This window comes from Mustela nigripes, chromosome 2 (assembly GCF_022355385.1).
Source record: "Mustela nigripes isolate SB6536 chromosome 2, MUSNIG.SB6536, whole genome shotgun sequence".
Classification (NCBI taxonomy): domain Eukaryota; kingdom Metazoa; phylum Chordata; class Mammalia; order Carnivora; family Mustelidae; genus Mustela; species Mustela nigripes.
Window position 1 is genome coordinate 210,486,055 of NC_081558.1, and position 13,471 is coordinate 210,499,525.

General features: G+C 41.9%; 1 protein-coding gene across 6 annotated transcripts in view; it reads right to left on the reverse strand.

Annotated features, from left to right (window-relative positions):
- Positions 1–13,471, reverse strand: part of SETD4 (SET domain containing 4) — a 63,520-nt gene that overhangs the window by 28,068 nt on the left and 21,981 nt on the right. For 3 of the 6 annotated variants that reach the window (XM_059392315.1, XM_059392313.1, XM_059392314.1), the window contains 3 exons: positions 12,843–12,923; positions 10,190–10,313; positions 9,224–9,354 (listed from right to left, as the gene is read on the reverse strand). In XM_059392315.1, coding sequence (XP_059248298.1) covers positions 9,224–9,354; positions 10,190–10,313; positions 12,843–12,923 — 336 coding nt within the window. The other 3 variants (XR_009402601.1, XM_059392317.1, XM_059392316.1) reach the window with 3 other exon arrangements.

Genomic DNA, 13,471 nt, shown 5'->3' on the forward strand with positions numbered 1-13,471 from the left:
CCCTGCGGGCCAGACTGCCTTCCAAGACCCACAGGTTTCTCGCAAGCATTGTCTACCAATGGAAAGGTTTTATTCTTATGTTTTTCAAATATGCATTGATCCAGTATGAACGATGAAACACTTCTCGTTTGTAAACATGTAATGACTTTAGTCATTGTACTTTTTTCTAAGCACTGGACAACTAAAGCAAAACTATTACCACAAGTCTGTGAAGTTTTTCATGTTAACGGGGAGCTTTATTTTCAGGAGGTATAAGGCACCTTCAAGAAGGAGCTCATGAAAAAAAAAAAAGAAGGAGCTCATGTACTATAAATTTTATACATATATATATGTACATATATACATATATATATATATATATATATGTATATATGAAGACAGTTAGGTCTAAATGTCCACAAATAAGAGACAGAAAAAATAAGCATGGTATAGCACAAGGGTCAGCAAACCATGGCCCATAACCTGTCTCTGTAAATAGTTTGACTGGAATGCAGCGATGCAACCTGTTTGTGTATTGTCTCTATGTTGTACAATATAGTTGGGACAAAGACCGTATGGCTCAGAAAGCTTAAAGCAATGACTATCTACCCCTTGAAAGTTTGAAAACCCCTGGTATAGCATATCCAGAAACACACTGCAGCTAATTAAAAATAAAGTCAACACCAACTATACATATGAACAGGGAAAGATGTCCAGATCCTCTGACTGCCTTCTGAAGGGAGTGGGCCCCGTTGGCTTGTTTGGGTTGTATTCCACAAAGGCAGAAATTCCAACGCTGAGGAAGAATGCAAAATTGGGAGAGAAAACCAGACTCTGACTGGGGTAGACCCTGCACTGTATGGCCCAAGTCTGGCCCCAACTTTGGAGAGGCCCAGTGGTCCCTGAAGACACCACCCCCCAACCTTGACTCACGCAGGGATCCCCTCCGGCTAAGGACTGGTGAGGGCTGAGGAGGAAACATCCCTTCTTCCCACCTGGTTCTGAAAACGATAAAGAAGAGTAAGGGGTGGAGCAAGAAGGCAGAGGAATAGGAGACTGAGATATCATCAGGTCCCAGGAGTTCAGCTAGGTAGTTATCAAACCATTCTGAACACCTACAAACTCAACGGGAGACAGAAGAGAAGAAGAGCAGCAATTCTAGGAACAGTAAATCAACCACTTTCCGGAAGGTAGGACGTTTGGAGAAATGAATCCGAAGCAATGGGAAGATAGACCACTGGGGGAGGGGTCTGTTCCTGGCAAGCTGTGGAACAGCGGAGCACAAAATCAGAACTTTTAGAAGTCTGCTCCACTGAGGGACGTCGCTCCAGAGGCTAAGCAGGGGTGGAGCCCTCTTGGAGACAGTGTGATCTCAGGACCCGTGGAGTCACAGAAAGACCGGGGGTGTCTGAGTATGGCAAAGCTCCCAGGTATTGGAGCAGGGAACTCGGCTGCAGAAACATAGCCAAGGATGGGGGGGCGGGGGGGTCTCAGCTCAGGGTTACCTTAAACTGTGATCCAAGGCACAGTCGGGCCACTGCTCTTCAAGCAGGGACCCCACAAGTGGAAGATCCAGAGAGACCTTCTCTTTCCTCCTCTAAGCAGAGTGGCATGGGAGTGAGTGGCAGGAATCTGATGAGTTTGGAGACTCCAAACAGGGCTTTGTGCCAAAGATAGAAATGCTCAGTCACAGGCCAGGTAGGCTCTAAGTGCAGCTGGAGGCCACGGAGGCGGGAGAGATTGACTGTTTTTCTCTGACAGCGCACTGAGGAGTGGGGCCCTGAGCTCTCAGTTCCTCCAGGCCAGAGTCTGGGAGGCCACCATTTTCATTCCCGTCCTCCAAAGCTGTACGGAAAGCATTTAGGAAACAAAAGCTACCAAGAGCAAACCTAAGCAGATTGCTTAGCCTGGCCCCTGGCAAGGGTGGTACAATTCCACCTCGGGCAAAGACAACTGAGAATCACTGCAATGGCCCCTCCCCAAGGAGATCAGCAAGAACATCCAGCCAGTACCAAGCTCACCAATCAAGGAGAACAGCGGAAATCCAGAGCTGGGGAGAAGTAACACATAGAATTCATCCCATGAATTTTATCCCATGATCCTTTAATCTTTCAAAGTTAAATTTTTCAAATTTTATTTTTTTCTTATTCTATTTTAGTTTTTCCTCTCTCCTATTTTAATGTTTTTTTACTATTTTATCTTATCAGTATCTTTTTAAAAATCCTTTTTAACTTTCATTTAGTCACATTTTATCCCTTCATTGTAAATACCCTTATTATTTATAAACATATAGGATTTTTTTTTCCTTTAAAATTGTGGCATACAATTTCTTCCAATAGATCAAAATACACCCTGAATCTAGTGCCTAGCTTTATTCTAGTCTCCAGCTTCAATCACAGTCTTTCTCTTTTTTTCTTTTTTCAACCAACTTCTTATCAATTCCTTTCTTAGAATCCTTTTTAATTTTTATCTTTAGAGTCATATTTCATACCTTCATTGTGTTCACCCTTATTTTTGTGTATATATAGAAGTTTTTCTACCTTTAAAATTTTGGTAGGTAGTTTCTTCTAACAGAACAAAATACAACCAAAATCACGTGAGTGTCTCTGTTCTACTCCCCAGTCTTAGATATAGATATAGATATAGATATAGATAGGTAGATATTATATCTATATACTATATAACATATAATATAATACACACACACATACACACACACTTTTTTTTTCTTATTTTCCCCCTTTCTTCTCCCTCCTCCCCAAGTTTCAGGTCTCTTCTGATTTGATTAGTGGTTATTTTTCTAGGGTTGCTGCTACCCTTTTAGCATTTTGTTCTCATTCATATATTTTATCTGGATAAAATGACAAGGCGGAAAAACTCACCACAAAAAAAAAAGAACAAGAGGCAGTACCAACAACTAGGGACCTAATCAATATGGACATTAATAATATGTCGGAACTGAGTTCAGAATGACGAATACCAAGGTGCTAGCACGGCTTGGTAAAAGCATGGAAGATATTAGAGAATCCCTTTCTGGAGAAATACAAGAACTAAAATCTAACTAAACAAATCAAAAAAGCTATTAATGAGATGAGATAAAAAATGGAGGCTCTTACTGCTAAGTACATGAGGCAGAAGAGAGAATTAGTGATATAGAAGACCAAATGATAGAGGATAAAGAAGCTGAGCAAAAGAGACACAACTACTGGACCAGGAGGGGAGAATTCAAAAGATAAGTGACACTATAACATGAAACAATATTAGAATAATTGGGATCTCAGAAGAAGAAAGAGAGAGGGAGCAGAAGGTATAATGGAAAAAGTTATAGCAGAGAATTTCCCTAATATGGCAAAGGGAACAAGCATCAAAATCCAGAAGGCACAGAGAATTTCCTTCAAACTCAGTAAAAATAGGTCCACACCCCGTCATCTAATAGTAAAACTTACAAGTCTCAGTGACAAAGAGAAAATCGTGAAAGCAGCTTGGGACAAGAGGTCTGTAACAACGGTAGAAATACTAGACGGGCAGCAGACCTATCCACAGAGACCTGGCAGGCCAGAAAGGACTGGCATGATATATTCAGAGCACTAAACGAAAAAATATGCAGCCAATACTATATATATCCAGCTAGGCTGTCACTGAAAATAAAAGGAAAGATAAAGGGCTTCCAGGACAAACAAAAATTAAAAGGATTTACAACCACCAAGGCAGCCCTACAGGAAATATTGAAAGGGGTCCTCTAAGCAAAGAGAGAGCATGAAAGTAGTAGACCAGAAAGGAACAGAGACAATATACAGTAACAGTCACTTTACAAGCAATACTATGGCACTAAATTTGTATCTCTCAATAGTTACCCTGAATATAAATGGGCTAAGTGCCCCAATCAAAAGACATAGGGTATCAGAATGGGATTAAAAAAAAACAAGACCCATCGATATGCTGTCTACAAAAAACTCAATTAAGACCCAAAGACACCTCCAGATTGAAAGTGAGGGAGTGGAAAACAATTTACCATGCTAATAGACATCAAAAGAAAGTTGGGGTGGCGATCTTTATAAAAGATAAATGAGATTTTACTCCAAAGACTATAAGAGATAAGGAAGGATGCTATACCCTACTTATAGGGTCTGTCCAACAAGATCTAAAAATTTTAAATATCTATGCCCCTAACATAGGAGCAGCCAATTACATAAACCAATTAATAACAAAATTAAAGAAACACGTCAACAATAATACAATAATAGTAGGGGACTTTAACACACCCCCTCACTGAAATGGACAAATCATCAAATGATCAACAAGGAAATAAAAGCATTAAATGACACACCGGTCCAGATGGACATCAGGTAGATATATTAAGAACATTTCATCCAAAAACAATAGAATACACATTCTTCTCTAGTGCACATGGAACATTCTCCAGAACAGATCACATTCTGGGTCACAAATCAGGTCTCAACTGGTACCAAAAGATTGGGATCATTCCCTGCATATTTTCAGACCACAATGCTCTGAAGCTAGAACTCAAACACAAGAGAAACATTGGAAAGAACTCAAATACATGGAAGCTACAGAGCACCCTACTAAAGAATGAATGGGTCAACCAGGAAATTAAAGAAGAATTGAAAAAATTCATGGAAACAAGTGAAAATGAAAACACAACTGTTCAAAATCTGTGGGGCACATCAAAGGCAGTCCTGAGAGGAAAGTATATAGCAATATAAGCCTTTCTCAAGAAACAAGAAAGGTCTCAAGTACATAACCTACACCTACACACCTATACAACCCTATACCTAAAGAAGCTGGAGAAGGAACAGCAGAGAAAACCTAAACCCAGCAGGAGAAGAGAAATAATAAAGATCAAAACAGAAATCAATGAAATAGAAACCAAAAGAACAGTAGAACAAATCAATGAAACTAGGAGCTGGTTCTTTGAAAGAATTAATAAGATTGATAAACCCCTGGCCAGACTTATCAAAAAGAAAAGAGAAAGGACTCAAATTAATTAAAATCATGAATGAAGAGGAGAGATCACAACCAACACCAAAGAAATATAAACAATTATAAGAACATATTATGGGCAACTATATGCCAGCAAATTTGACAATATGGAAGAAATGGATACATTCCTAGAGACATAGAAACTACCAAAACTGAACCAGGAAGAAACAGAAAACCTGAACAGACCCATAACCAGTAAGGAGATTGAAGAAGCCATCAAAAATTTCCCAACAAACAAGAGCCCAGGGCCAGACAGCTTCCCAGGGAAGAACATTTAAAGAAGAATTAATACCTAGTCTTCTGAAACTGTTCCAAAAAGTAGAAATGGAAGGAAAACTTGCAAACTCATTTGATGAGGCCAGCATTACCTTGATCCCAAAACCAGAGAAAGACCCCATCAAAAAGGAGAATTACAGACTAATATCCTTCACGAACACGTACGCAAAAATTCTCACTAAAATACTAGCCAATAGGATCCAACAGTACATTAAAAAGATTATTCACCATGACCATAAGATACCTAGGTATAAACCTAACCAAAGAGGCAAAAAATCTATACTCATAAAACTATAAAGTACTCATGAAAGAAATTGAGGAAGACACAAAGAAACGGAAAAACGTTCCATGCCCATGGGCTGGAAGAACAAATATTGTGAAAATGTCTATGCTACCTAAAGCAATCTACACATTTAATGCAATCTGTATCAAAATACCATCAATTTAAAAACAAAAAAAATTTTAGGGTCTAATATAATATTTCAAGGGTGAAAAACAAAACAAAACAAAATACCATCAATTTTTTTTTCAAAGAAATGGAACAAATAATCTTAAAATTCATATGAAACCAGAAAAGACCCCGAATGGCCAGAGGAATGTTGAAAAAGAAAACCAAAGTTGGCGGCATTAAAATCCCACACTTCAGGCTCTATTACAAAGCTGTCATCATCAAGACAGCAGGGTACTGGCACTAAAACAGACACGTAGATCAATGGAACAGACTAGAGAGCCTAGAAATAGACCCTCAACTCTATGGTCAACTAATCTTCAAAAAAGCAGGAAGAATGTCCAATGGAAAAAAGATAGTCTCTTCAACAAATGGTGTTGGGAAAATTGGACAGCCACATGCAGAAGAATGAAACTGGACCATTTCCTTATACCACACAAAAATAGGCTCAAAATGGATGAAAGACCTCAATGTGAGACAGGAATTCATCAAAATCCTTGAGGAGAACACAGGCAGCAACTTCTCCGACCTCAGCCACAGCAACTTCTTCCTAGAAATATCACCAAAAGCAGGGAAACAAGGGCAAAAATGAACTACTGGGATTTCATCAAGATCAAAAGCTTTTGCACAGCAAAGGAAACAGTCAACAAAGCCAAAAGACAACTGACAGAATGGGAGAAAATATTTGCAAATAACATATTGGGTAAAGAGCTAGTATCCAAAACCTATAAAAAACTTATCAAACTCAACACCCAAAGAACAAATAATCCAATCAAGAAATGGGCAGAAGACATCCAAATGGCCAACAAACATATGAAAAAGTCCTCTACATCACTTGGCATCAGAGAAATACAAATCAAAACCACAGTGAGATACCACCTCACACCAGTCAGAATGGCTAAAATTAACAAGTTGGGAAACAACAGATATTGGCAAGGATGCAGAGAAAGGGGAACCCTCCTACACTGTTCGTGGGAATGCAAGCTGGTGCAGTCACTCTGGAAAACAGTATGGAGCTCTGCAAAAAGTTGAAAATAGAGCTACCCTATGACCCAGCAAACGCACTACTGAGTATTAACCCTAAAGATACAAATGTAGTGATCTGAAGGGGCACGTAGACACAGATGTTTATAGCAGCAATGTCCACAATAGCCAAACTATGGAAAGAACCTAGATTCCATCAACAGATGAATGGATAAAGAAGATGTGGTATATATATACAATGGAATACCATGCAGCCATCAAAAGAAATGAAATCTTGTCATTTGCAACAACGTGGATAGAACTAGAGGATATCATGCTGAGCAAAATAAGTCAATCAGAGAAAGACAATCATCATATGATCTCTCTGATATGAGGAATTTGAAAGGCAGGGTGAGGAGGGGTTGGATGGTAGGGAAGGAAAAAATAAAGATGGGATCAGGAGGGAGACAAACCATAAGAGACTCTTAATCTCATGAAACAAACTGAGGGCTGCTGGGGGTGGGGGCGTAGGGATAGTAGTGGGGTTATGGACACTGGGGAGGGTATGTACTATGATGAGTGCTGCAAAATGTGTACGCATGATGATTCACAGACCTGTACCCAAATAACACATGTTAATTTAAAAAAAAAAAAAAAAAGACAAGATTAAGGATGTAAGTTCACATATAACCACGGCTTTAAGGCAGTTTACCTACACGGAACCCCAGAATCAAGCATCCACTGAGGTGGAGCTGTGCCAGGCTCCCCGACTGGTACACTGATGCCCACTAAAATGGAGGTGACAGGCCCATCCCATCGATGTGAACCAGATCCCCATGTCAGGACACCACGGTACACCCTGGACAAAAACACACCCAACCTATGGACCCTGGTCCCTCTGAGGGCAGGGTGTGAGGGCATTTTCACTGTAGCACACACTAACTAGACATAGCATCTTAGGCAGTTTGTTCAGGATAATTATGAGGCTTAAATAAAACACTGCACACCAAGGCCTGAGCATATCGCCTCACATCCAGCAATGCTAGTATTTAATAAATGTTATTGTCTTATGTTTCAATCGTAGTCCAGCTTTATGACAGGTACATATTTGCTTCTGTGATATATAATACCAGTGGACTTCCTCACAGTGGTCCTGAATGTTCACTGACAGACATGAGAGCACTATGAAAAGTGTAAATACCGAGCCAAGATCTAAAAAGTACTAATTAGGGGGGCCTGGGTGGCTCAGTGGGTTAAGCCTCTGCCTTCAGCATCGGGCTCTCTGCTCAGCAGGGAGCCTGCCTCCACCTCTCTCTCTGCCTGCCTCTCTGCCTACTTGTGATTTCTACTTGTGATTTGTTTTATTAAATAAAAATAAATAAAATAAATAAATAAAATAATAAAATAAAAAGTACTAATTAGTACATGTTTTTATATAAAAACCATTCCTGGAGGGAAGTTGATAACCTCAAATATTTTTAAAGGAAAAAGAGGCGGGGCATAAAGACTCTTAATTAAAAATGTCCAACTGAGCCCAAAAATTCATCTCCTATTCCTCCCAAACTCCCACTAAAATGACAGAAAAGCAGCAGAATAAGAGTTAAACACCCACGGGAAAAAGAATGGATAAGGGACATATCTAATAAGAGATTCAAACACATACTGGAAAACTGCCAACAAAGGGAGGTCTGCTAAGGCAGGCCCCGCTCTCTCCTGTATTTAATGACTGAACTTTCATTCTGTAACGAATCAGAGACAGACAGTGCCCCGACTGTCCCTCCCACTACCGATTCCCTGGTCCCTAGTCAGTGAGGCCAAAAAGGGGAGAGGCAGCATCTCCTGGGGCCTCTGGGGACATGTCCCAGACGCTTGGCCTTTCCACTGGGTCGGGGGTCAGAGCTGATACACAGGGCGTCCACCCCCATTCCTGCCCAACAATCTCCTTTCCAGACTGGAAATCAGAACCGAAAAACATGGTGTGGTTTGCTCCAGCTCAGTGCAGCTGTGGGTAAAGCCCCGCTGAGACCCCGGCCAGCCCCGCACTCCCCATACTCCCCAATCAAAGCACCCACCGCCAGCTCATCCCTAAACCTGATGGTATCAGAACATAATAAACATACAACTCCTCGCCCTTTTACAGGCGCTGAGGCAGGGGGGAGGTAGGACACCGAGTGGGAGGCCCCACACAGAGCCCTCACAGCCCCCTCTCTCCTTACAGTGCGGAGCCTTCCTCCTCCTTCCCGCAGGACTGCATATCAGAGGCACTGCGAGGACGGCACATCCATCTCCACGCACTGCTCCAGAATCCGCAGAGCCTGCCCTGCCCCCCCACCCCCTCCACCTCCCCAACAGCCCCCCTCTGCAGATACCCTTCAAAGCCTGAGAAGCAGCCACCGCTCCACCCCACAAACAAAGAAAGCAAAAGAAGTAGGATTCAGTAAACAATTGTTTAATAGAAACCATTCACTGACTATAAATGATTCTATACAAAATAAATCTTTGTTTGTCACACCCACCACAGGAAGTGACCCAACACAACGCATTAGGTGAAGTTACCTAAAAGGCATTTGCAAACTGTTTAGAATCTCAGCAGAGGCCTGCAGAATCTTTAGCTCTTCTGTCCACAGTGTTTCTACCAAAGTTAGTTGGTTTAGCAAAGCCACTTCTTCATCTTTCATATGAGAAACCTGGAAAGTATTTTAAAATTAATTTTTTACTGTAGTAAAATATAAACAAACATAAAATTTACCATTATGACCACTTTTCCATGTACAGTTCAATGGCATTAAATACACTCTAAGTGTTATGTAACTGTCACCATTACGTGTCTCCAGGAGTCCTTCAATGTCTCTAACAGAAACTTTGCACCCATTACACACAAACCCCATTCCCCTCACCCTCAGCCCCTGGGAACCTCTACTCTACTTTCTGTCCCTATGAGTTTGCCTATGCTGGACAGTGGAATCATACAACATTCGTCTTCTTGTATTCTGGTTTATTTTACTGAGCATTATGTCTTGAAGGTTCATTAAAATTATTTTTCAATCTCAGTAATGTTTTCATTAAAATGAGCTGGTTTCTCAGGGCACCTGGGTGGCTCAGTGGGTAAAACTGCCTGCCTTCAGCTTAGATCAGGATCCCAGGGTCCTGGGATCAAGCCCCACTGGGGCTCCCTGCTCAGCAGGGAGTCTGCTTATCCCTCCGCCCCTCCCCCTGCTCATTCTCTCTCTCCCTATCTCAAATAAATAAAATCTTTTTAAAAAGAGATTTTTTAAAATCTTTTAAAATTAAAATAAATTTAAAATTATATTTAAAATTAAAATGCAATCTTTTTGAAAAAATATTTCCCATTTAATGAAAACAACTACTAAATAGAAATATTTTTAAAAGTACTTGAAAATTCATGCAATAATTTTACCTACTGAATCTATAAGCACAATGTTAACAGTCAAAAACCCCAGAAATTACATCAACATTCATCTATTTAAGGCATCAAAAGAATGCAGTATTCTAGAAACATACCTTTTGCAGCACAGCATTGGTTTCCTCTATGAAATAATGGCATATTTTCTGGGCTATAACCAAACTTCTCTTCTCATTTGTATCTGAAATGATTTCCCCAAGAAGTATTTTTTTCCAGCATGTACTAAAACCAAATTGTTCAATAAGGTAATGTCAGCAGGCCCTCAAAAGATAAAGAAGGCTTTTTACACTTCAACATAACTCTTCTCCAATTTTTCCAGAAGCATAATAAACGCATTCCATTAGCACATTCCCTGAAAGCATCTAGCACATGCAGCTCCTGTTGCAGCAGACAAGGTACAGAAGGAGGAGAAACAATGGATAGTAAGAATCAAGGGGACTGACGCTTTGTAGGGAGGGACTGAATCTGATTATCGCTGCAACTGTGTCAGGCACGCGAGTGAGTGCGACATGTCCACCAGGCACGGACACAGAACAGAAGACGGAGGTGACTTCCGTCCTTAGACACAAGGACTAAGGCTGAGGAGCAAAGACAGTAGAACTTTGCTTTTCTTCAAGTGACAGTCGTTTCTAAACTACGGCAAACTGAAGAGAACACATTTCACAAGGTAAAAGGCTCTGGAGATGGAATGGAGAGTGAAGGCCTTCTGTGCAGGGAGGTCATTCCCGTTTTACACTGTGAAAATACGCAGGAAATGCGGTTCCAGGGGCACCTGGGGCCAATTCCCTTCAGGCAGAGGAGTAGAAGTGTTGCAGGGTAAGCGAGAGGGAGCCACAGCAAGATGCCGAGCCAGACAAGGGCAGAGCCAAAACCACGTGCTGGCAAGAAGCACTAAGCAGAGCGGAAGAGGGTGAAGGAATAAATTCTGGATGCTGAGAGTCCAAAGCGGAATGGCTTAGGAGGGGAAAGATAAGGTGAAAATTGCCCCATCAGAGTGGAAGTATACAGATGTCACTTAGAAATTCAGGACAGCTCATAAGCCATGGAGAAATCTGACAAGTCTTCAGCCTCAGAAACAATGGAAACCTCAGGAATAGCTAAGTTCTCAGGGAAGAAAAGAAGGAAGGAAATCACTATCTGCCCGGCACGGGGTTTCCTATAAAACAACTATCTAATTAACTCTTCACAATTACCTAGTAGAGAAGGCATTTAGTATCCCCAAGTTTGACACAAACTAAGACTTGGGAATGGGAAGGAACTCACTCTAGGTGACAAAGCTGAGGAGAGGCAGAAACCGCATGCGAACAACATTCGGCCAAACCGCCACCTGTTCTGCCGCATCACTCCAGACTGTTAGGAGGAACTCAAAGAGGGAGGAAAAGGGGCCTCGGGGTGTCCTCTCAGACCCTCTGCCATGAAGGATTTACAGAACCTTACAAGGGCACACCGGAGAGGAAATACAAGGTTAAGATGAACGGACAGTGAACACAAGACCAAAGGACAGGTGAACGAGGAAGGGTCCAATAAGCCAGGATAAAGTGCGCGCCTGAAAACCCTGCATGTCTGGACAGGCCACAAATCTGCCACTGAGTTCTCTAGCAAACCACAGAGGAAACTATCAGATACAGAATCCACAGCGGCTGTAAGATAAAAACACACCATCTGCTGAGAATAAACACAACTATTTCTGGGGTTGAGATGAGGAAGTCATTTTTTCTCTGAGTCCTTACAGCAGAAGAGGTAAGCATTATCCTGACAAGAGTTACTCAATGAGCGCCAAATACTTCGAGGCCCTGTTCCAAGGGCTAACTCTATGCATTAGCTCCTTTAGTCCCTCCCAACTGCTGGAGGAAGGGGTCAGTATCCTCAGCAACTCCTCCTTTCCTATGGTTCCTCTCATGTGAGCCTTTGCAAAGCAATGCACCCAGGCTGAAGAAGTCCCTGCACTGTGCAGTGGACAGTCCTTTCCACGCTGGGGGAGGAACCAGCAGCCTCAAGGTAACATTAAGGAGCCTAACCAAGACGTGTGTCTCCACCCAGGCTTCCCCTCTACCTGCCTTCCCCATGGAAATTTCCAGGCCTCTCCTTTAGCAGGGGGCTGGATCTGCGCACTGTGGCAGAACCAGAGCGGAGGAGCTGTTTGCCCAAAGACAAAACTTGCTACTCTGGACTTCCCCTTTGAACAGTGCCAAGGCTCACATTTTTTAAAAATATTTACTCTATGAAAAGAAATATATATATTTATTCTAGGGTTTCCTGAGGGGTTTGGTCAGTTGGGCATCTGACTGTTGATTTCAGCTCAGGTCGTGCATGATCTCAGCATCCTGAGCTGAAGCTTGTGTCAGGCTCCACAGAGCTTGCTTGAGATTCTCTCTCCCCCTCTCCTTCTGCTCCTCCCCCACTCACATGTCACATGAGCATTCACCCTCTCAAATAAATAAATAAACAAAATCTTTTTTAAAAAATCAACTCTCAACAACTGCAGGTCACCAGGGAAAAAAATACCTGAAAATAAAAAGTTCTCAGGGTCATGTATTCTGATTTTGACTCTAAAGCCAGATTCCAGAAATGGTAAAAACTTAAAAGTGAAATGCTCAGGACATGGGCAAGTTCCCTAAAGAATCAGCCTCCCGTTATACAATGGCATTCCTTTCCCCTCCCAGGCTGGGTATTTGAGTGTACGCCAAGAGAAGCCCCAAGGTTATATACAGGTTGTAACTACAGCTCACAACCAACACAGACAACACTTACAATTCTTCAGCCTCCAGACATAACAACTTAAGAGCTGTGAGTAACCTCCAAGATGGTCCATCCCATCCAAATGTTAAATTTCTAAAGCATAAAAACAAATAAGAACACATCAGTCACTTCAGTACCCCATGACACCGTGGCAAATGGCTGAAGAGCCAAACACTTTCTGAAGGGCTAAACATTATGTAACTTGTGTCTTGGTCACAAAGGCAAAAGAGAAAATTAAGTCTGCAAATACTTAAGAACAAAGCCAGAGCAGGAAGAAAAAAAAATAATTTCTGTTTAAAAAGAAAATGTAGGGGCACCTGGGTGGCTCAGTGGGTTAAGCCTCTGCCTTAGGCTCGGGTCATGGTCTCAGGGTCCTGGGATCAAGCCCCACATCGGGCTCTCTGCTCAGCATGGAGCCTATTTTCCCCAATCTCTCTGCCTGCTGCTCTGCCTACCTGTGCTCTGTCAAATAAATAAAATCTTAAAAAAAAAAAAAATGTAAAAGGGGAGCTGGGGTGGCTCAGGTGATTAAAGGTCTGCCTTCAGTCCAGGTCATGATCCCGGGGAGTCCTGGGATCAAGCCTTACATCGGCATGCCCCCTGCTTAGTGGAGAGCCTGCCCCTCCTTCTGCTCCCTCTCC